The sequence below is a fragment of the Stigmatopora argus genome, chromosome 1 (genome assembly GCF_051989625.1).
Source record: "Stigmatopora argus isolate UIUO_Sarg chromosome 1, RoL_Sarg_1.0, whole genome shotgun sequence".
In the NCBI taxonomy this organism is placed as follows: Eukaryota; Metazoa; Chordata; class Actinopteri; order Syngnathiformes; family Syngnathidae; genus Stigmatopora; species Stigmatopora argus.
In genome coordinates this window covers 3343071-3367857 of record NC_135387.1, presented here as the reverse complement: position 1 = coordinate 3367857, position 24787 = coordinate 3343071, and the positions used below count along the sequence as shown (strand labels likewise).

General features: G+C 42.0%; 1 protein-coding gene across 4 annotated transcripts in view; it reads right to left on the bottom strand.

Annotated features, from left to right (window-relative positions):
* LOC144075441 (signal peptide, CUB and EGF-like domain-containing protein 3) overlaps window positions 1-24787 on the bottom strand; it is a 171405-nt gene that overhangs the window by 57254 nt on the left and 89364 nt on the right. For 3 of the 4 annotated variants that reach the window (XM_077602483.1, XM_077602751.1, XM_077602573.1), the window contains exons 4-6: window positions 22254-22388; window positions 7452-7598; window positions 412-527 (exon numbers count right to left, since the gene is read on the bottom strand). In XM_077602483.1, the coding sequence (XP_077458609.1) occupies window positions 412-527; window positions 7452-7598; window positions 22254-22388 (398 nt within the window). Of the gene's footprint in view, window positions 1-410; window positions 528-7451; window positions 7599-22253; window positions 22389-24787 lie in introns of all 4 variants that reach the window. The other variant, XM_077602661.1, reaches the window with a different exon arrangement.

Genomic DNA, 24787 nt, shown 5'->3' with positions numbered 1-24787 from the left:
GGAAGCTAATGGAAGGTGTGTGTCTGTCTGCATAGCTGCAGAAATGGAGCGCTACACGTAGAGCTGTTGCACAAAAACAAGTAAAAAAGATAAGAAGGAGACAAAGAAAAAGAAGCCAAAGCAGATGCAGAAAGTGAGAGGTTACTAGAGCAGAAGCAGGGGAGACAGAAAGTACAGTCGGTGGTAGCTTTTTGCCCTTACTATATGTCACACAGCAAGAGAAAAGGCTCACTGCTACTGGAACTAAGGCTGTATTACCAAATATATTTTCAGTACAATACACTCAATTACAAACAAATGTTATTTACAGTAATAACAGGAGAGTGACTTAATATTTGGGGTCCTACATCTTCTCAGTTAAAAGCTGTTATTCATTTACCTATTAGAATTATTTGTGTGTTAAAACTCACCAACACAAGTCTTCCCATCTGTGTGCAGGATAAACTTCATGTGGCACCCACATTTGGGGCCATGGTCTGTTTCTTCACATATATGCTGGCAACCACCATTCCCATAGTTACATGTCACTAAAACAGATCGCAACATTTTAAATATTCAAAATATACACTTTTAGTTATTTTTATTCTTTGTGACAAATACATATTTTGGACATTAATTCACATCAGGCTAAAATGCACATTGAGGAGGAAATTAAAAAACATTTCAGTCGTACTGGAGCATAAGCTGCATTTTAGAGGGATTTTTTTTATAGGCCGAACATACATATTACATTTTACTTTATCGTAATATCAAGAAAATGGAGAACAACTGGGTAAATAGGCGTCTGTTAAAACAACACATTTTTAGCCCAAGTAACACACTCTCAGCGGGGTCCTCGGGGGGGTCATGGGAGTTCGCCCAACCAGTCTTTGTGTGCTTTGTGGACTTGGAGAAGGCATTCGACCGTGTCCCCCGGCAAACTTGTGGGAGGTACTCCGGGAGTATGGGGGTTCCGGATCCCCTGTTACACGGGGTCCGGTCCCTTTATGACCGGTGTCAGAGTCTGGTCCGCGTAGCCGGTAGTAAGTCGGATCCGTTTCCAGTGGGCCAGGGCTGCCCTATGTCACCGATTCTGTTCATCACTTTTATGGACACAATAGCTAGGCGCAGCCGTGGCCTTGAGGGGGTCTGGTTTGGTGGCCTCAGTATTGCATCCCTGCTTTTTGCAGATGATGTGGTTCTGTTGGCTTCATCAGGCCGTGATCTCCAACTCTTGCTGGAATGATTCGCAACCGAGTGTGAAGCGGTCGGGATGAGAATCAGCACCTCCAAATCTGAGACCATGGTCCTCAGTCGGAAAAAGGTGGCATGCCCTCTCCGGGTCAGGGACCAGGTTCTTCCCCAGGTGGAGGAGTTTAAGTATCTTGGGGTCTTGTTCACGAGTGAGGGAAGAATGGAGCGGGAGATCGACAGGCAGATCGGTGTGGTGTCTGCAGTGATGCAGACTCTGCACCGGTCCGTCGTAGTGAAGAAGGAGCTGAGCCAAAAGGCGAACCTCTCTATTTACCGTCCGGTCTACGTTCCCACCCTCATCAATGATCACGAGCTGTGGGCCGTGACCGAAAGAACAATAACCCGGATACAAGCGGCTGAAATGAGTTTCCTCCGTAGGATGTCCGGACTCTCCCTTAGAGATAAGGTGAGAAGCTCGGTCATCCGGGAGGGGCTCGGAGTAGAGCCGCAGCTCCTCCGGATCGAGAGGAGCCAGATAAGTTGGCTCAGGCATCATCAGGATGCCCCCTGGACGCCTCCTTCGGGAGGTGTTCTGGGCACGTTCCCACCCTCATCAATGGTCACGAGCTGTGGGCCGTGACTGAAAGAACAATATCCCGGATACAAGCGGCTGAAATGAGTTTCCTCCGCAGGATGTCCAGACTCTCCCTTAGAGATAAGGTGAGCTTGGCTCAGGCATCTGATCAGGATGCCCCCTGGACGCCTCCCTCGGGAGGTGTTCCGGGCACGTCCCACCGGGAAGAGGACACAGGGCCGACCTCTGACACGGTGGGGAGACTATGTCTCCTAGCTGCCCCGGGAACATCTTGGGATACTCCCGGAAGAGATGAATGAAGTGGCTGGGGAGAGGGAAGTCTGGGCTTCCCTGCTGAAGCTGCTGCCCCTACGACCCGACTTTGGATAAAGCGGAAGAAAATGAGAAACTGACCATATCTTATACATACATACATGACCAAACTCTCAATCTCACTCCAAATCACTACCAAATAAATTACATTAGTTAGTGCTTGTTTGCATGTTTTTGCCCTAGGCCTTGTCCATACGTAGGAGGGTATTTTGCAAAAAGGACTTTTTATACGGTTTTGCTGATCATTCATACACCAGGTTGTTATCTTTGACATACCATGTCTGAGGCAGGTCTCCAACGTCATATTAGCTGTCTCTGTAGAATCTACAGTGTAAATTCATCAATGCTTTACAGCAGGGGTCACCAAACTACGGCCCGCGGGCCGGATACGGCCCGCCGGCACATTTGGACCGGCCCTCTGAACAATACCAGAGACGCTATCGGAATTTTTTTTTTTTTTTTTTTGAATTTTTTTTTTTTTTTTTTTTTGGATGCGGCCCGCTGGCACATTTGGACCGGCCCTCTGAACAATACCAGAGACGCTATCGGATTTTTTTTCCTATTTGGCCTTGAAGACTGGGACATTTTAATCTTGTGTTTGGTTCATTGCACCCCTGCTGAGCCCACAAATCATCCCAGTGAAGCGGGGCTTCGCATTGCTTCTTTGGTGACACGCGCGGGGAGAGTGTTTCCCTTTGATGCATGCGGGCACGTCCACCGTTGCATGCACGAGCAGTGTTACCGAGACATCTGGACGATCGCAGGTGAGGGCGGAGCCCTGGGACCATCGCGGACTATTCAAGCATATTAAAACTGCAACCTATTTGAGAACGGAATAATGGCGAAAAAGTTAGGTGAGAGAAAAATTGATTCAGAATGCAGGATATTTAACCTGGAGTGGACAAACGATTATTTTTTTGTTCAATGCAAAGAAAAGGCTGTTTGTCTCATTTGTCAAGAGACGGTGGCGGTATTCAAAGAATACAATCTTTGCCGACACTACGAATCCCGTCACAAAGACAAGTACGATAGATTGCAAGGCCAAATACGAGCAGACAAACTCTCAAAGCGAAAAAGTGGACTACTATCTCAGCAGAACCAGGCATCCGTTCGGGCCAGCTTTTGGGTTGCTAAATTGATAGCAAGCAGCGGTAAGCCTTTCACTGACGGAGAGTTTGTTAAGAAATGTATGGATACTGTCGCGGAGGAGGTGTGTCCCGAGAAGAAAGATGCATTTAATGCCGTAAGTCTGTCGGTGAGTACAATGACCAGACGCGTTGAAGAAATCGGGAGTAATGTATATGCCCAGCTGCAGCAGAAGACGAAATAATTTGACTTTTTTTCATTAGCACTGGATGAAAGCACGGACGTGCAAGACACAGCGCAACTGCTCATTTTTATTCGTGGAGTTAGCGCAAACTTTGAGATTTGCGAGGATCTGGCAGCCCTCCAAAGTCTCAAAGGGACTACAACGGGAGAGGATATTTTTGACAAAGTGTGCCAAACCATGGAGAAGTTGGACCTGGACTGGTCAAAGCTAGCTAGCATCACGACTGACGGGGCTCCTAGCATGGTGGCCGAAACTCGCTGTCTAATAATGGGACGCATGAACCGGGAGTTGGAAAAAAGGGGTCTCACCGCCCCGCTACGAGTCCACTGCCAAATTCACCACCAAGCACTGTGCTGCAAAATGTTGACGTGGGATTCTGTAATGACGGTTGTGGTGTCGTGCATAAACTTCAGAGCAAAGGGAGAAGATTGTGCATGGCACAACAGAAAGTTAATGTTCCATGGCTTTTTCTGTTACAAACTGACACCGGCCCCCCATCAGAGAAGGGAAAAGTTATGTGGCCCTCACAAGAAAAAGTTTGGGGACCCCTGCTTTACAGCATGGGATAGATCGCGATCCACCGGTAGATTAACAAGGAACTATCGGTAGATTGCCAAAGAACTATTGGTAGATCGCCAAGGTACTATTGGTAGATCGCACAACAATTACATTTTGTTCCCTCCCCTCTGTTCGCATTAAGCTTTAGCACGAGAGTGAATTTGTACCCCCGTTCCCTACTGCTCCCATACATGTTGATAGAGGCTAACGCGAGGTATATCAACGTAAATAACTGCTGAGCTTTGTCGGTGGCCTGTAAAAAAAGGTAGACAAGGTTAACTCCCTGAAAAGTAGATCTTGGAGCAAAAAAGTTTGATCACCCCTGCTTTCCAGTGTTCCACTGTTTGTTGAAGTTTAAAAAAATGATATATTCTTACCACTAGGTGGTATATATACACACATATATATATATATATATATATATATATATATATATATATATATATATATATGTGTATATATATACCACCTAGTGGTAAGAATATATCATTTTTATCATTTATATATACACACATATATATATATATACATATACATACATACATATATATACATACACACACACACACACACACATACACACATACACACATACACACATACACACATACACACATACACACATACACACATACACACATACACACATACACACATACACACATACACACATACACACATACACACATACACACATACATACACACACACACACAACCCTGGCTGTGAGTTTCCATGATCGTCTGGCCAACGATTCAGGGTGTGCCCCGCCTCTGGCCCGGAGTTGGCTGGGATAGGCTCCATAGGCTGCATACCATACTACATGTTTTCGCACCTATACAAAAACCTATGTACACAAGTACAATTATCAAGAAGTGTATTTATTAAATATCAGTTACAGGCATATGAAAAGACTGTAAAGTATTAATATCCAAAATATATGTACAAATAAAAAAAAATGTAAATACTTTAAGTACTGTACTCACAGTGAAAATAGTTCCTCACCGCTTGATTTAAATAATAAACAAACAGGTTAGTGGAGCTTTAGTCCAAGTCTTCTTCGTCATATTCTATTGCTGTTGTTGTTGTCTTGACACTGTCAAGACGATTGCCAAATTGAATGGCTCCGACCATGTTGTCATCAGTCTCCTTCTGAGTGCCCCCATGCAGTTTGTTGCCATCCTATCGTCATGCCAGCTTCACGACCGTATCTATGGCGCAAATCCCTCATAATGTTGGTTCACTTTTTTATTCCCCGGAGTCAGAGGTGGGGTGTGTTAGTTCACACGAGAATTTGCCGTTCCCTATCTTTCGAAGATGCGAGCTTCGGGCGGTGAACAGCGGCACGCTGTTGGCCAAGCGAAAGTGGCAGCACTTTGTGGAGAAGAACGGTCGCGGCAACGTGCAGAACGGCAACCTGGGCAGAGAGATTAGCCGCTACATCTTGGACCTCTTCACCACGCTGGCGCTGAGTGACAACCATTTCAGCACCGAAGAAGACACGGTGCCCTGACGTCCGCCATTTTCACCGCTCTTTTTTTATCTGTCTTCCACTTGCGAGTTTCATCGTGGATTTTGACATTTTTTATGAACTTTTTTTATACTTCAGAAAAAAATCGGTGATGTAGTGAACCCGCGAAAGTTGTAGTCACGAAGAAGCTAAGGATTACAGTTACGTATTTTCACACCTATAGGGCGCACTTAAAAGTCTAAAATTTTCTCTTAAATGGTCGATGCGCCCAATCGGTCAGTGCGTTTTGTCTGTGCACTAAACTCAATTTTTGTATGGCCCTGACCGCTTGAGTGACTGGTTTTATTTCTTGCCGGCACGCTACTTATTGCGATCAACCGAGCGGACGTTCACTCTAAAAATAGCCTCCCTGCGCATTCCAAGTATTACGGTAAATCCATTCAAAACATCCCAGGGGAGTGGCAAGGCATTTGACTTCAGTGTGCTTTTAACCCTCAAAAACACTCAATACTTAAAGAAACAGCATAACCTGAACTATACAGAGGAAATGCCTGGAGTGAATGCCAACACAATGCAGGTGTGAACGCTTGGAAAATGGACTGAAGCCATGGGTCGAACACAATTTAACAGCTTTGCTAACGTATTGCTAACAGATTGCTAACGGATTGCTAACGGATTGCTAACGGATTGCCCAACTTTGTAGTTCGGGCAGGCAGCGTCGCACGAGTTACGAAATGATTTGGAATGAATTGTCGATGCCGATATAACAGCGAGGAGAAACAAAGGCTTGGGACTGATGCATGTCGCGAGTTACAATGGATTGTGGATGACTGGGCTCAAGTATCGGCCTGCACTGTTGTTCGAGCTTTCGCCAAAGCTGCATTCATGTTCCCGGAATACAAAACTCTGACTGACAGTGGAGCCTAGCATGTTAAACGCCGAACTCTTTATATCAGAGTGTACCTTTAACCTCAATAAAGCATTATCAAATTTAGTTTTGCTCGTGCTGTCTTTAAAAAAACACACTTGTGCCAAGCCTAACATACGCTAGCAGCTAGCATAACAGATGCTAGTGGCCAGCATAACATAGGTACGCTAGTGGTTAGCATAACATAGGTACGCTAGCGACTAGCATAACATAGGTAGCCTAGTGTCATGCCTGCAAATGAGACTGCGCCCAGCCAAACTTCGAAAAAAAAAGATTTATAGTCTAGACACTATGATAAATTGTTAAGGCCAGAGAAAAGGGGTGTTTTGGTTACTCAAAGTAACTGGGGAATTCAAGTTCACTGACACTAGCAGTAATTGCCAAATCAGTGGCCCATTGCTTGAATATTGCACATCGTCAGTTAGCTCAGTGTTAGTTGTTGTATGCATGTGTATACTTTCACAACTTAGCAATTTTTTTAAGTGGCCATTTCTGTGTTGGCTGCTGAAGGAAGCGTTAGCCTTGCTCAGTTTGACACACCTATGATGACAGACTGAAAAAGTTCACTCGGGAGCCAAGACTTCCATTGCCATCCTGTCTACACCTGAGCATCCCAATCCCTTTTGCCCTTTTCCCGGGCTGTCACAGAAGAAAAAAAAACATAGAATAACACTTCTCCAATCCTTATGCAAACACAGACAAATCCCCAATCAGACATGGACCCAGCTCTGACAGGATGATCTTGGTTGCACAGCAACAGGAAGTATGCTCTGTCCATCAAAGCGGTCCCCTTCGCATAACCTCTACACTTGCCCCGCTTGTATAAATGATCATCCCCTATTTGATAAAGGTGCTTTTTTTATGAGGATCATTCTGAAGATGAGTTCCTGCCTAGTAATGTAATGTAAATGTCTTGGTTGAATCTGCCCTGAAGGTATTTGTAAAATGGCTGCAATTATCTATCATCGGCAAGTTTCCAACCTCTATAACCTTCTCCGGAGGACCCTATAAATCCTTACCCTTCTGTATTGTGTGCATTTGTGCGTGCACCTCCCAAGGATGTGAACTATGAGTTATGCCTTACATTTGCAGTCCTTGCTGTTACGGGTGAGCTGGAATCCAGGTCGACATTCGCAGGAGATGCCACCCTTCTGTGTCTCCCTACAGATGTGTGCACAGCCATGATTCTTGTCCATGCAGGTGGGTCCCTCCTTTGTTCCCTCCGCTCGTACTGTGAAGGAAAGAAAGGTAGAGTACTTTTACTCTTTGCATATCATTCAGATTTCACACTGTTTTTCGTGGATGACGACTAGGTAGGTTTCAAATGATCAGGGCTGGTGAGTGGGATAGAACTGTTCACATAGCTACAGGTAGCTATGTGAAGATTTCTATGCCCTAAAATCAGATCTTTACCTACTGTTGGTGAATGACACTCACAACACCCCTTTGCACAGCTCCAAGCACATGTTAGAACATGCTCACTTGTTTCACGCTAAAAAAAGGTGTTTTGTAAAGAAAAAGGAAAAAGGAAAAAGCTCTCAGCAGGAGCTGATCCTGTACACTTGTAATTATAATTGTGGTTATTGCCATAAAGGCGTAAAAAAGACCTCACAGTAGTAACATCGTTCAAAAGAAACCAAATAAGCATCCCAAAGTATACATTAATGAGTTGTCAAGTTTAAAGTGATCCAAACCTGTTTGAAATTACGAAACTTCATTTCTTACTGTTTTTCTAGATAGGGCATACATGAGACAGAACAGCTAATATATCTGTTACCAAGTGGTGCACTGAACTCAAAAATATACGCCGTATATATTTACTACCTGGGCCCTGAAAGCGTTATATAAAAGTTTTTCTCCCACTGCTTCCCTCTCTGCTGTAATCAAGGAAACCCTTGGCTGAAGACAACTGATACTTGATGAATTCGTTGTGAAACCTCAACTGCCACCACCGATGAAATGACATGCCCAAGCTCCCTGGCTCATTAAGAACCAAACACATTTTGTCTCGTTTTCTTTCTCTTGTGGTGCTCAAGAGAGGCTGAGAAAACCAAGACACCTCCATTAATCTCATTAAATCTGCCGCCACTCTGAAGGGTATTTTGGGGGTCAGACTACCACAACAAACCTAAATATTCCATAAATTTTATTAATTTACACCAGCATTGTAGATTTTAAATCTTGTTTAAATCTTTCTTTGTGAATTATTAATCTTGAGAAAAATCTCAGCACGCCAGAAATAGGCCATTGTGCCTCATCTCATCTCATCTAATTTTCTGAACTGCTTTATCCTCATGAGGGTCATTGGGGGGTGCTGGAGCCTATCTCAGCTGACTCCGGGCCAGAGGCGGGGGACACCCTGAATGTGGCCAGATCATCACAGGGCACAAGGAGATCATGCACACTCACACCCATACCTTGGGGCAATTTAAAGTGTCCAATCATGTTTTTGGAATGTGGGAGGAAACTGGAGTACCCGGAGGAAACCCACGCAAACTCCACACAGGTGGGGCGTGACCTGGATTTGAACCCAGGACCCCAGAGCTGTGAGGCCGACGCGCTAACCACTTGCACTATAGATTTTAACACAAGTTAGCATGATGCATGTTGTTCCCCTGCTTTTAAGAAGCGCTTCAGTTTGATTGTGTAGATCAGGGGTAAAATTTTGAGCCCGAACCCGAATCCGACCCAACCCGACCCGAAAAAAAGTGTTATTTTTTAGCATGTAGGTTGTTTTTTGTTGATGTACTTCCTGTTGGTATTGTTTATTTTTGTGTTTGGAGTACAGAATATTTGTCAAATCCATTCACACATGGAATCTTTTTGTTGCATAATTAACCTTAATGTGCTAAAGGGTAAAAAAACAAAAGCATCTGATGTAGTGGCAGTGTTGTTAATGTGAACATTAAATAAAAACATGGTTGCTTAAAACAGTTGAGTATATCTACAAAATTTGTGCGCAAGTTATTAACCAGTTCTTGTTAATCTGAGTTTTTTTTTTGATGGCTTAATGACTCCATTAATTACCATTCTTTGCTCGTCCAGGGGACTAGACCTCCCCTGTCCTCAGAACCTACTGAGACCCCTGGTTGCATCATTAACATTTGAATTTCCATCCAAATAACCCCACTGGACTGAAATTAATTATTGATGTTATACTATGCATCGCAAAACTCACAACACCCCTGGTTGCATCATTAGCATTAACATTTTAGTTTTCCCGAAGCTACTGTTGACTATTGTCCAGTTGACTATCGTCTACAAATACATTGTTCCGAACCTAGAAAGTCTAAGGTATCAAACAATTCTGGGGCTACATTTATAAAATAGAAAAGCAGTCCAAAAGACAGAAAAAAATGAATGAATACTCTAATTCATGTCGAGGACTTCAAAAAGGACAAGGTACTCAGCATCACCTAATCTGCGTGCCTTTTCTAAGGCAGAGTTAAAAACCTAAAAGAGAAAAGTGTGATAAATCCTGAACTTAATATTGGGTTGAATTTCCATCCAAATAAGCCCACTGGACTGAAATTAGTTATTGATGTTATATTATGCATCGCAAAACTCACACCACCCCTCATCATTTTTATGCAGCAGCCTGGAACCCAATTGTGACAGACCTATCCATCAATAACATGCCGATCTGGGGCCAGAACCTGGGCCTTCATCTCTCCGAGGACCAATAAAAGTCACAGTGTTGACACAATGGACCTTTTCTCTGAGCCAAGCACAGTAAACATCCAAACTCTGCTGTTCTCTCAAACTGGCTCCAGCTTTTTTATCATTACTAGATGATGGGAAGCAGAAAGAAAAACAACTTTAATATGAATACGGATGGGAATGTGAAAGGGAAAAATAACTCAAGATATGGAGCACATTCCACCAGAGCAACATGATTGGCCCATATACATACAGCTGATATGGGGAAAGTTATATAACTCAGACAACAGAAGTGGGCACAACCTTCAAATCCGAGCAAAATGCCTCCCTTGCAGAGCTGATTTTTCCAATATAGATTTTGATGTCATTTCAATTCAAAATGAGTCAAGGGAGTTGGATGAATTATTTTAATCTGCCATCAAACTTCATGTCTAATGTTCTTATTGAATAAAGGGTAGGCATACTTGATTGTCGTGTAAAGCTTGTTTTGTATTTTCATTCACTGCACTTCAATTATCCCTATTACAGTGGTTGCAAGGCCAGATATTCTGAATGGTTTGGACACGGGATTTGTTTTTTAATCTCAGTTTAATATTTTTTTACTCAGTTGTGCGATTTACAAACATATGTATAGTACAGTGGAAGTCAGAGAATAAAATTACCTATATTGTTCTACACCATTTTCTTACAAACACAATTAATACTAAGCCAGGGAGTGCATTTAACATCTAAAAGGAAAAGTACTTGTGTTATTCCCGCTCAAAATTTGCTTTGACCGAGCACTGAACAAAAGACCCAAGGAGACCAAACGTTTTTGAAGTCACCATTGTAAGCTCTGTTCAAACCTGAGAACACCATAGTAGAAAGTCTGAAACAATAGCTCTGAAGTACTACGAGGCATGCCAAGAGTCTCTAGTGAGCTCTGAGTGCTTGAAGTAGTGAAAACAGGGCTCATGGGCCACACTGAGTTAGTGTCATATGTCTCAGACGGGAGACGGTCCACAGAGGCGAATGGTAAGCAGCCAGCGAGTGCTGGTCAGTTGTATACTGAAAAGAAGGGGCCTGCTTATGGAACTACCACACTATTAAAGCAACATTCCTTTCCCTTAGATAATGGGCCCTTAAAAGTTTTAATAGGAGAATAAAAATGTCAGCATTTAGAAAGGAGAATGGCCAAATGAACTGGATTTGCTCAGGCTGAGCTGCAACACAGATGGTCACACTAACGGATGAGCCAGAGGGAGGTTAAGAGAGGAGAGTATCCATCAATGTGCTACTGTTCAATATGCGGGCCGAAAATGCTCTGAGGACCGGGTAAAAGAAATCATGTCTTCTCATTGAAACAATAGCAAGCAGACAGACACATTGAGCTATCACAGACAGACATCACCAAAGTGCTGAATAAACCCATTTTAAAATGTCATCTCTGCAAACTTCACAGTAAGTAAATTGAAGCTCCTCATGTTTATATAATACAATCAAATCTCATGACTATGCCACCCGTCGGGACCGTGCAAAAGTGGCATTGTAACGAAGGTTTTTTAAAACGGTTTTATGGAGAAAAAAAATTAAAATGGCTTTATTTTCTCATGTTATCCATCAGATCAGTCCAAATTGATTTCACTCACCCACAATGGGATCACAAAAAGGAAAAAGGAATGGAATGTACTGTATGACAGAAAGTGAGCAATATTTAATCTATAAAGCTGGTTTTCACTTGATCTATGCTTGACACCAGATCACCGGTGCCTGTTGTGCTAGGTCAGTCCGCACAAGAATGTAGTGCTGACTTTGGACTCCTATGCAGATTAGGTATGATGTTTTTAACTAGGCTGATTAGAATAAATAGCTGACAATAATTGCATTCTTCTTGCTGAGAATCCCCTTCACAGTGGTTCTCTTAAATTCTACGCCCCATTTCTTGCTTTTCTCCCTGGCTAGGTTCGACTGATTTGACTCCTTCGCACCATCGATTATCTACTTCTCCTGCAGTGTAAAGTCGGTTCTCTTGCGTTTCTCAGCTGACATATTGGGCTAAATTTCAAAAATAGATGAATTAGAAAATTCCACACACACAATAGTGGCATAGTAGCGAGATTAGGGGGTGGTATAGCAAATTTATTTTGTATTGAATTTTGTTGGGACCGAGCAAAAGTGGCATTATAGCGAGAGTGGCATAGAAACAAGGGGGCATAGTAACGAGATTTCACTAACTCTGTCATCCCCAAAGATTTGCTCTACTGTACAGTGACTATGGATCGCTGATTTCAGAATTCGCAAATTCCACAAATAACAGAAAGTTACAGCAGTAAATGATCTCTCATTTCTGTAAATGAAATGATATTAAAATGGCTTGGGGTTTAAAAGTTATAATAATGGAGAGCAATTCTAAACCTATGCTTGTATGTTGTGTATAGGTCCAGTTTGAAACTGGCAAATTTGCATAATGAATGCATTATGCATCTACGTTCTTTTGTCCATCAGTATCGCAGAGAGTAGCACAACACGTAGTCCCTTTAGTCTTTACTATCATATTCTATCAGGGTCACTTTGTTGTGCAGTCCCAAAGGAATCCCCCATACAATTTTGCATCTTTTCACAAAAAATGTGGGCCAGGTTAGTGATACAATATGCTCTCATGCAAGCACAGTCCCTCTTAAACAAAAAAAAGTGACAGACAGATGAATATGTCCCAGCAGGGGTCAGTCTGGCCAGTTGGTTAGTCATAACAGCCAAGTGTCAGTGGAAAAAACCCAATGGCACAGATTCAGTCCACAGTAGTGTGGTGGGCTGATCAGCCTTCAAGAAAGCCACAAGCAAAAGGGATGGTCGCCTAAACTAAGGTCTAGCAAACTCACTGGCAAGGCAGTCAATGTTCGCTAAAAACTCAAGCCGCAGAAGGTATATTTGTTCAAAGGTGGAGCTGACGGCAGTGAGGGCAAGGAGCATGTGAAAGTGAACAAAGTGAAAGAGTGATGGTAAGAGAGAGAAAGATATATTGAGATAGATAGATAGATAGAGATAGATAGAGATAGATAGAGATAGATAGAGATAGACAGAGATAGACAGAGATAGACAGAGACAGAGATAGACAGAGACAGAGATAGACAGAGATAGACAGAGATAGACAGAGATAGACAGAGATAGACAGAGATAGACAGAGATAGACAGAGATAGACAGAGATAGACAGAGACAGACAGAGATAGACAGAGACAGAGGTAGACAGAGGTAGACAGAGGTAGACAGAGGTAGACAGAGGTAGGCAGAGGTAGGCAGCGGTAGGCAGCGGTAGGCAGAGGTAGGCAGAGGTAGGGAGAGGTAGGCAGAGGTAGGCAGAGGTAGGCAGAGGAAGGCAGAGGTAGGCAGAGGTAGGCAGAGGAAGTCAGTCAGTTAGTCAGTCAGGAAGTGATGTAACGGAAGGTAGGCTGCTTCACGCGCAGCACCCTCATCTGTTTAGTTTCATTGCTGTGGCGGTCAGCATTTTCGTTGTTTTTTCCAAGAAATTTAAACATTAAACCAATTATTTTGTTTCTTTAATTAATATGCAGAAAATAAAATATGGTGGAGGCTTGAGAAATTTAGTTGGAAGGGGCCAATTCTGAAATGCCCCGATTTGAAGGGTTGTGCTCGTGGCGACAGTGAACATTTTGTGGCAAACTGAGGGTGTCTAATAGAGGAGGTGCTGGAGAGGTGATGACATGCTGTATGTATATTACTGTTTTTTTGGCACAATACCAAAGCAATATCCTCCAGATTGAGACAGAAGGGTTCATTTGTAGCGAAAGTAAAACTACAGCCACCACAGAAAAACGCAAGCTAGAAACCACTTGACCTCTATTTTAGATGTGAACAGCGGAGCGTTGTGGACAGTAATGCGATTGTACTGCTGGTTAATTTATCTTTTATATACTATTTGTTGAGTATTTTTCAAGTATGAGGCCAAATATGAGTATTACTGTTAGGTTTTCAAATTACCTAAATGTGATGCTCCAAAGTTGATATGGTACACACGGTGACAGACTCTAGCTAGACTTGGTCAATTACATGTTCTTATTTACAGTAGCAAATATTTATGATTGCGTGAGACATTAGGGTTACTGTTTGTGATGGGGATTCTGACGACCTCCTGAGCTGCTCCCTAGACTTGTTAAAAACGTATGTATACAACAATCATAGGGTTCGGATACTCCAGTGTAGGGTGTCCGATTACAAAATGCAAAATGTAAAATATATATATTTATTTTTCCGTTCCACCCAAAAGAAGAATTAAATATTACCGCAATCCACCGAGTGAATGTGCAATCACATTTTATCCTAGTCTGACAAAAAGTACGTTTCTTAATTCACAAGCTGCCAGGTTTTCCTAAAATCCCTAATTGCACGTACATTTTCAATGAACATACCTTTCATAAATAAAACAATTCATGTGTCCAATCTTCATGGATTTAAAGTAGTCTGTTTCACTTTACAGGCACAAGCCATATACAGTAATCCCTCGAATATCACGGTTAATGTAGACCAGACATGCTCGCGATGAATGAAAAAACGCGATGTAGGATCACCCCCATTTTTACTACCACAATACTACAGTACATGTTTTTGCGCCTGTACAGAAATACAATTTTTAAATGGTACAGTTGTATAGGCATATGAAAAGACTAATGTATTAATATCTAAATATAATCTATTTATAAAAAATTGTAAAGATTTTAAATACTGTACTCACAGTGAAAATATTTATTCGCTTGATATAAATAAATAAAAAACAGGTTAATGGGAGTTTTAGTCCAAGTCCTTTCAGCGAGGTACAGCTTCGCGTTCGGGATGAAACAGGCCGGCCGACGCGATGCACATGCGCCGCCGGATGGCCGGTCAATGCAGCCAGCATCCGCCGCTGGACCGCCCGTAAATGGTTCTCACACCAGCTGCCCTATCTTTGATCAGAGTGACAGGACATTTTGTCTATAATCTTTCAGTCAAACCTTGCATCTCTCCTTCAGCATCAAACCCATTACCCTCAACTTTATTTTTATTACTTAACTTTCAAACCATTTCCAAATGTGAATACATTACTTGCTTAATGATTTAGGTAGCAGTCCATCAATACATACTTTGAGTACTTATCGTTCATTGTGTTCAAATATGCAAAGAACAGTGCGTTAGAATCCTGCTCTAATGCACACTCATATGCAGAGTACATATGTTTAAAAAGGTTCTGTTGTCCTTCTTAAAACATAACCATGAAATTAATCAAAGCAGTGATCATTTCTTGAACTAGATGTGATTCCTTTCAACCGCTAAGCACCTTAACTGGCCTTTCAAAGATTTCACCTCTTCATGAGGAAAAAAAGAACAAATCAACTGTAACATTTTGAATGTTTCATTTTGCTGAAGTTATTCCTGTTCTTGCGGTCTGAAAAGGGAAAATGGTGCAGCAAATCTAATAAAAGACCGACCAGTACCAACCCTGTCGTTAGCTGAGAGCCCAGCAGACCCCTGCTGCCTGATTGCTAATAAGGGCTAACTTAAGTTCAACACTGTCTGCAAAAGATTAGACTATAGCCACAATACTGTACGTGTTCACGAAAGAAATGGAAAGGTGGGTAATTTTGATAGGAAAAATGAACATTATGAGAAAAATGCACCCTCAGGGTTAAGAAGAAATCCTCTAGAATAGAAGGAGAGTTCCATTTAAATCTACTTGGCTGGGAGATCATATTACTTTTCATTTTCTTGAGGATTTATGGTCCTGAGCCCCATGTGAATAAGACTGAGCATGCAACTATTCTTCTTGTTCAAGACAAAGGCAAAAACACACAATCTTCATCTTCTTCCGCTTATCCGAGGTTGGGTCGTGGGGGCAGCAGCTTCAGCAGGGAAGCCCAGACTTCTTTCTCCCCACCCACTTCATCCAGCGCTTATGGAAGGATCCCAAGGCATTCCCGAGACGGCCAGGAGAAAGTCTTCCTAGTGTGTCCTGGGTTGGCCCCATGGCCTCCTACCGGAACACCTCACCAGCAAGGCATCCAGGAGGCATTCTAATCAGATGCCTGAGCCAAGTTGTCTGTCTCCTCTTGATCCGGAAGAGCAGTGGCTCTACTCCGAGCTCCTCCCTTATTTCTAAGGGAGACACCCTGTAGAGGAAACTCATTTCACTCGCTTGTATCCAGGATCTTGTTCTTTTTGTTACGACCCACAGCTCGTGACCATAGATGAGGTTAGGAACTGAAGGGAAATAATATGTAAAAACCAGTACTAATATTGAAAAAGGAAACATTGAAATATATCGAGTTAAAAGAGTGCTGAGTCTGTTTGTTGTGAGAAGGCCTAAAACAGATGGAGATAAAGGAACACAATGGGCCCCTGTTTAGAGAGTACCCCAAAGCAAGAGGGATAAAGGAGGCTCCCTTATCTTATCAGAAGAATGCACATCTGGAAAACCAAAATCCCTCACACCTCGTGGACGACAGATAAAAGTTAATGGCCTGCTGACCCATCAGAGATCGATGACTCTTCCCTTTGTTTTTAACTTAATAATAATCCTTACAAGGCAGAGAGTCTTGGTCATTCTATTACACCTCTGCTAAGGCTAAGATAGTAGTGGACTGAGCCAGTGCACAGCTTGTAAATGCTCTGTCAGGGTAATACATTCTTTGGCTCAGAACAAGTGGCTTTTGCTGGATTTTTTTCGTGACTGGACGTTTCGTCGACGGACACTTGGTCGACGGACACTTCGTCCCCGGACGTTTGGTCGAACGGACGTTTGGTCGAACGGACGTTTGGTTGAACGGACGTTTGGTCGAACGGACGTTTGGTCACCGGACAGTTCGTCGAACAGACATTTCAGCGACGGACAATTCGTTGCCTGATTCATCGACGGACATTTCGTCGAGCGGACAATTCGTCGGCAGATTCGCTCGCTCTCAAAATTATAATCATGAGAGAGAGAGAGAGAGTTTACTGTTAAAAGCGATCAACAAGGTAATCTCTCACTCTCAAAATTATAATCATGAGAGAGAGAGTTTGTGATTGCATTGACAATGTCAGAGCATTAATATCTAAATATCTAATTTATACTATTATTGTCCCAAATTATACACATTATCAATAAGTTGCGTATTATTGGCGTTGTGTGTACATGTTTTTCAATTCATCCTATAGACAAACTTGCCGCTTTTATACTAGTATTGTCCCAAATTAAAAACATTATTGATAAGTTGCGTATTATTGGCGTTGTGTGTACATGTTTTTCAATTCATCCTATAGACAAACTTGCCTGTTTTATACTATTATAGTCCCAAATTAAACACATTATCAATAAGTTGTGTATTATTGGCGTTGTGTGTACATGTTTTTCAATTCGTCCTATAGACAAACTGGCCTCTTTTATACTATTATTGTCCCAAATTAAACAAATTATCAATAAGCTGCCATTGACGGCGGTAGACGTCCGATTCATGTTGACTGAGGTGCAGATGCTATTTTTGTTATTAGAGCTCTATCTAGTGGATATATAAAGCAACAGTCAACATGAATCGGACGTCTACCGATTATAGAGCACTCATACACTTTATTGGCAGTCATCAACTATGCAGGTTATCCCTCTAAAGTAGTCTGTAATTCTATTACAAGTACAACTGTGGGAAACGGAATTGTCTCTCTTATTTTTATAGAAGAAAACAAAAATAAAAAAAACAATACAGGAAGTCATTCATTGTGACTTTTAACCAAGTTATTCAATTTATTCAGTGTTTAGCAATTTTATATGAGCAAACTTGAGTTTCTTCCAGAGATTAATCTGAGTTAAATAAGGCTCAATGAACACCACTTCAAAATAGTACAATGTTTTTCTCTCCTGGTCATCCTTGGATTTTTCTTTTTGCTATAAAAAAGCTCATTATTCCATAGCAAGATTGGTACCCGGACGTCCGGCTGCCATTGATGGTTTATTCCATTTATTCAGTGTTTAGCAATTTTATATGAGCAAACTTGAGTTTCTTCCAGAGATTAATCTGAGTTAAATAAGGCTCAATGAACACCACTTCAAAATAGTACAATGTTTTTCTCTCCTGGTCATCCTTGGATTTTTCTTTTTGCTATAAAAAGCTCATTATCCCATAGTAAGATCGGTACCCGGACGTCCGGCTGCCATTGACGGCGGCAGACGTCCGATTCATGTTGACTGTTGCGTTAGATATCCACTAGATGGAGCTCTAATAACAGAAATAGCATCTGCATCTCAGTCAACATGAATCGGACGTCTACCGCCGTCAATGGCAGCTTATTGGTAATGTGTTTAATTTGGGACAATAATAGTATAAAAGAGGCAAGTTTGTCTGTAAGACAAATTGAAAAAACACGTACACACAACGCCAATAATACACAACTTATTGATAATGTGTTTAATTTAGGACAATAATAGTATAAAAGAGGCAAGTTTGTCTAAAGGATGAATTGAAAAACATGTACACACCGCCAATAATACGCAAGTTATTGATAATTTTGATATTAGATATTTAGATATTAATGCTCTGACATGGTCAATGCAATTACAAACTCTCTCTCATGATTATAATTTTGAGAACGAGAGATTACCTGGTTGATCGCTTTCAACAGTAAACTCTCTCTCTCTCTCATGATTATAATTTTGAGAACGAGAGATTACCTGGTTGATCGCTTTCAACAGTAAACTCTCTCTCTCTCATTATTATAATTTTGAGAGCGAGCGAATCTGGCGACGAATTGTCAGTTCGACGAATTGTCCGATCGACGAAATGTCCGTTTGACGAAATGTCCGGCGACGAATCCGGCGCCGAATTGTCCGTTGATGAAATGTCTGTTCGACGAAATGTCTGTTCGACGAAATGTCTGTTCGACGAACTGTCCGGCGACCAAACGTCCGTTCGACCAAGTGTCCGTCGACCAAGTGTCCGTCGACCAAGTGTCCGTCGACCAAGTGTCCGTCGACCAAGTGTCCGTCGACCAAGTGTCCGTCGACCAAGTGTCCGTCGACCAAGTGTCCGTCGACCAAGTGTCCGTCGACCAAGTGTCCGTCGACCAAGTGTCCGTCGACCAAGTGTCCGTCGACCAAGTGTCCGTCGACCAAGTGTCCGTCGACCAAGTGTCCGTCCACCAAGTGTCCGTCCACCAAGTGTCCGTCGACCAAGTGTCCGTCGACGAAACGTCCGGGTAGCAATTTTTTTTATACGGGAATGAACATAAACGGAACCTTGAGAAATAAGGAGTTAACAAGTGATTTAAAATTCAGGGTTCCTAGAGAACAAATGTTGACTGGTTCATAGAGAGGTTTTCCCTTCGACTCAGCTTCTGTTTCACCATGACAAACTAATGCAGAGTAGGCATCACTGTAGATCCAGGCTCTTCATTCCGAGATACTTAAACTCCTCCACATGGAGAAGGACCTCATCCTTGATCTGGAGAGGGCATGCCACCTTTTTCTGACTGGGTACCATGGTCTTGGATTTGGAGGCGCTGATTCACATCCCCGCCACTTCAAACTTGGTTGTGAATTTTTCCAGTGAGAGTTGGAGATTGTGGGCTGATGAAGCCAACAGAACTACATCATCTGCAAAAAGCAGGGTGCAATACTGAGGCCACCAAACCGGGCCCCTCCAATGCAATGGCTGCATCTAGATATTCTGTCCGTAAAAGTTAACAGAATCGGTGACAAAGCGCAGCCTTGGCAGAGTCCAACTCTCATTGGAAACGGATTTGACTTACTGCCGGCGGTATAGAGCTGATTACCTGTTCCATGGCCAGGACAAACACCACACTGGTGCTTTTTAGAGTCCTTGGAAGAGGTGCATGTGAGTGCTTCTTCTGGGGATTCCCTCAATTTGGTGACTTCAATGCTCACATGGGCAATGACAGTAAACCACATAATTACCAGTTCCAATTTGCTTCATAATGCAGATTCAAGAAAATAAAATAACAATAAAAACACAACTCATATATAAACCTGAGAAGGTGTCGGTTGTCAACCGATAATGCATGAATTTTGTCATGATGGTAGGTGGGTGTTGGATGGTGCTACCCTCCTTGTCTCGGAAGACAAGCATCACACTTCGTTACACTGCAACAAAAATGGACATCTTGAAATCAGGGATAAATAGTTCTAGGGTTGGGGCATAAATCTCCAATTTTCTTCACCTGAAATTTTACTTAAACTTTTTAAAATTTGTTTTCCTCACTAGACAGGGACATCTTTTGCCCATGGAATAATGTACTGAATAACTGGTTGATAGATTCCATTTTGGAGGGAAAAACTAACATTTTTGTAATCATTCTTAATTATAAAAAATCTTGTTTATTCATAATATCAATTTATCTCTCCCAGACCTAATTATTTATTTTCAAGGCCATTTCCAGCAATATCAAAAGGTCTCACTGTAACTGAGGGGGAAAAGTTCACATAAGCCAGAGGAAGTAATAACTTCAGCCAAAGTCGCAATATATTTAACTCTAACCAGGTGTTTTTTGTGCATAAACCTAACCAGACCCCAATTCGAGCATTCACACATCATGTAACATAATGACTTCCAAGGAGTCTTTTAATAAATGTACGGGTACTATGGTTAGCTGCACTTCATGTTTTAAAATAAACATCCAAAACCGCCTGTTAAAAGAGTCCCGGAAACTAATAAAATCCACTTGTATTTTACTGATATAATGATCATTTTGGAAGCGCTGGGCAGGAGAAAGGAGTAGATAATAAGCAGGAAAGACATCTTTCAAATTAATGGAACAGTGACAGAAATACTTTTTTTTACATTACCATTATCATCACCTGATCTAAATTGTATCTGGAAGCAATAAAGTTCAAATTAACATAAAAGTAATATGCAAATTGTTGAAGTATTTATTTATGAAGTTAGTAGGAATTTGAGGAGGACAACCTGGTGCACTAGAAGGTGGTGCTTTGAAAAAGAGGTTGCTGTTTTTTATTTCACTCAAATAACACTGTTTTCATGAAATATAAACATTGACAGTTCAGTGGGCCATTCTGGTCACATAAACCAGACTTCCAAAATGCACAGTTTACAATCCAGGGTAATTTGGAACATCAGAAACCAATGAAACCTATGCCCGGAGAGCTGCCTCGTGGTGTAGAGGTTCACTCGCCTGACTTTGGTGCGGGCTCAATTCCCGCAGGTGGCGGTATGACTGGGAGTGCAGATGGTCGTTTGTCTCTCTGTGTGCCCTACGACTGACTGGTGACCAGTCTAGGCTGTAGTCTGCCTACCACCCGACGACAGCTGGGTTAGGCTCCAGCAACCCCCGCAACCCTTTCGAGGATGGGCAGTATGGAGGATGAATGAATGAATGAATGAAAGAAAGAAACCAATGACTGACACTGCAATCTAAGGTATAACTTGCTGCGCTTTGGAATCTGATGAGTAATAACTCTATGCAAAAATAGTTTCAGGGTTGATACAACAAATGACGTTTTGAAGTCAAATTCAGCAATTATAATTAAGGTGGATGTCCGCCTCAAAGCTCTAAGATCGAGGGTTCCTTCCGACCTTCCTGTATGGAGATTTTGTGTTCTTCCCGGGTCTGCCTCACTAATGAATAACAGTGCTGCTCTTAGTGCTAACGTAAGCACTCTTCAGCTTGGCAAACTACTATATTGCAGCATTTGAGCTAAACAATCTCCACATTGTTTTCACACAGCCTTTTATATACAATTCTGGCTAATGTTCAGCTCACCACCGGTTCCATTAGCTCAGCCTAGTTTAGCTGTAGTGGCTTACCATTCTCCGCATTAGCTCCTGGCTTCAGTTAGTAGTTACCATTGACCAAGATGTTTTCCAGCTAGCCTCCAAAACATACCATGTAGGTACAAACGATTGAATTGAACTTGAATTGAATTGAATGCTTTTATTGTCATTATACAGGTATAATGAGATTTAAAGCTTTTACCATGTGGTGTCCAAATAACAACAACAAACAGACAAATAAATAATTAATAAATAATAAATAAATAAATAATTATTCCAAATTAGGTCAGCAAAGCGAGAGCACACCACTCGCTGAGTCTATGGACGCAACAACAAACAAACACAGATATTCAATATATAGCAATGATAAATAAATAATCACTAAATAGTAATAGGTAAGTTGTCAACATAAGAAATAAGTAGTGGTAATAAGACTCGATTCGGTCCTAGGTGCAGAACTCGAGTTGAGTATGGTGACAGGTACCTTTTGGCCTTTGGATGCAGGTATGCTGATTGTCACTCAGGAGAAATCCTTCCCTGCAGCGACATTCGTAGCTGCCCATCATGTTGACACAGATCTGCTGGCATCCGCCGTTCCCTTCTGAACACTCATCTACATCTGCAAAGGGAGCATTTAGCAAGACATTTAATTAAACCATTTCAGGACAAAAAAAGGTGGTCATAGTACTTCTAGAACAGACTGGAAAACTACATGTAAACCACAATCATAATGAAGCCTTTCAACAGAATTGAAAAACTTTAAGGTAAATGGAAATATTAACTTAGCATAAGTACATGTGAGATCTTGAGCCCAGGCCCGAAACCCAACCCGATCCGACCCGAAATTCCTAAAAAAGTATACTAAAACGATGTGTGGTCTCTCTCGCTGCCTTTAAAAAAAAAATTAAAAAAAAATGTTTGTAAAAATGTATACTAAAACGATGTGTGGATCCTACACTAAGAATGACTTGTTATAAAATAAATAATTTGGGTAAAACGGGAAGGCGCTGTAATGTCATTGCAATTGGAGGCGGAGCCGCAGAGCCATAGCATGCTCTGCGCACCTCACGGGAACGCCGCAAGACGTTAAGGATAAATAAACAGGAGAACTGAGCAGAGAAACACGCACCGGTACCGGTAAGTGTGAATTTTGGAAAAGCTACAAATTGATTGTTGAATATGCTAAATAAACTTGCGTTGGCTTAGCTGAATCTAGTCAATGTGGCGCTTTGCTCTCATACGAGAGCAAAAAGACTGGCACCTCGACGCTGAGCAGGCATTTACACAGTTGGAATCGTCAAAACATCTATATTATCATATAAAAGATTTTAATGTTTATACAGTCTTGTTACAAAAGACAGGCTTTAATCTGTTATCATAAATCACCACTCCTCCCAACTTGGGTCGGGAGACCCGAGTCCTCTCACAAATAAAATATGAAATTTCGGGTTTGCTTCGGACTTGGGTCTGCAAAACAAGTTAATTTGGTGGGTTCGGGTCAGGTCGGGTTCTTAAACCTTCGGCACGTGTCGGGTCGGGCTGGAATTTTTTAGGCCCGATTTTAGCTGTACAAGCCATAAAAGGTTAATCACACACTTATCTACGCTTGTGCTAACATTACCGTATCTTAGCATAACTTGAAAGTCCTAAGATTAGTAGGTCATTAGGTCCTCCAGACTAAACTCATATCAAAACACCTTTTATGTTTTTCCCTTGTTCCTTTGTGTTTCTGGGATATGCTCCAGCACCCCCGTGAGCCTAATGAGGATAAAGCGGTTCAGAAAATGAGATGAGATTATCATAACTAACGACCTAATTAGAATGTGAAAAATGCTTTCTTAAAGTCTCACCAGAGGCCACAACTTCAGTAATAGGTATCTGACATGACAGCAGACCAGTGTTGCACAGGAAGTGCCATTTGAACCGTGACTAACTTATAAAATTGCGCACACAGTGCAAACCCCTGGCAAACGAGAAACTCAATCCACCTGGGTCAGAGTAAGTGCTGATGATGAGTGCCTGTCAGCCCCATAGCAGAGAAATGCAGTTAGAGTAGGGGGAAGCAGGAGTAGATGAGGAGGGTGACTGGGTGCAAGGGGGTGACTTGAAGGGCGGTGTGGTTGCAGAAGTATGACAGGCTACAACGTTAATGCACTTCAAATGCACACAGCAGCAGGGCTTTTTCAAAGGCATTGCTTGAGGCTTGGCTCTCCCTCAGGACAAGAAAAGGCGACAAGCACAATTGAGACTTACACTGATAATAAATCAGACTCCTAGCTGCTCGGCCAAAATGGAACAAAAACATGTCTCTCAATATCTAAAATCTTGCTGTGTTTTTCCCCCCTTTTGCTTTTCTTGGTCCAAAGAACTGTGCGTGTATGCACTGTGGTTCTGGAGGTAACACTCCATTTTCTCTCTTGCCTGGGAGAGCAAAGCTCTATCACTACCGACCACACTGGAACCTTATCGACCCCGCTGCTCGATGCATTAATAATCTGCTGTGTATACAAGGCTGCTTTTTTAAAATAAACTGTCATGCGAAACTAAATTTTCGTCTATTTGTCCAGTCTGAAATGGCCTCTAGGTTAAGTTTTCTTTCTAGGGAATTCTCAGCTCAGCAGAGTTACAAATTAAAACTGACTGTCTTTTTTCTTACCCACGGAGACTGATGCACAGACATCTGTGTGCACTAAATAGCACCTGATGAGACGCCCCTTAACCCAAGAAATACACCGTAAGCGGCTGCGTTGCATCTGTATCACGACTACGAAAACTACACAGGCCAAATTCCATTGGTTAAGAATGTCTGTGGCAATCAGACAGAGGAAATCACGAGGGTTAAGACGAGAATGCGAGAATTAAGGCGCAATGTGTATATGTTTATCTATAATCCTTATAAAGCATGATTTATGGGTGTGTGAGTGTGTGTGTGTGTATGTTAAGATTCTCTTGCTACGTTTGTCTATACCGTGCAACGTAGAGAGTTGAATTTTTTTATGGTGGCCAGAAAGGGCTGTC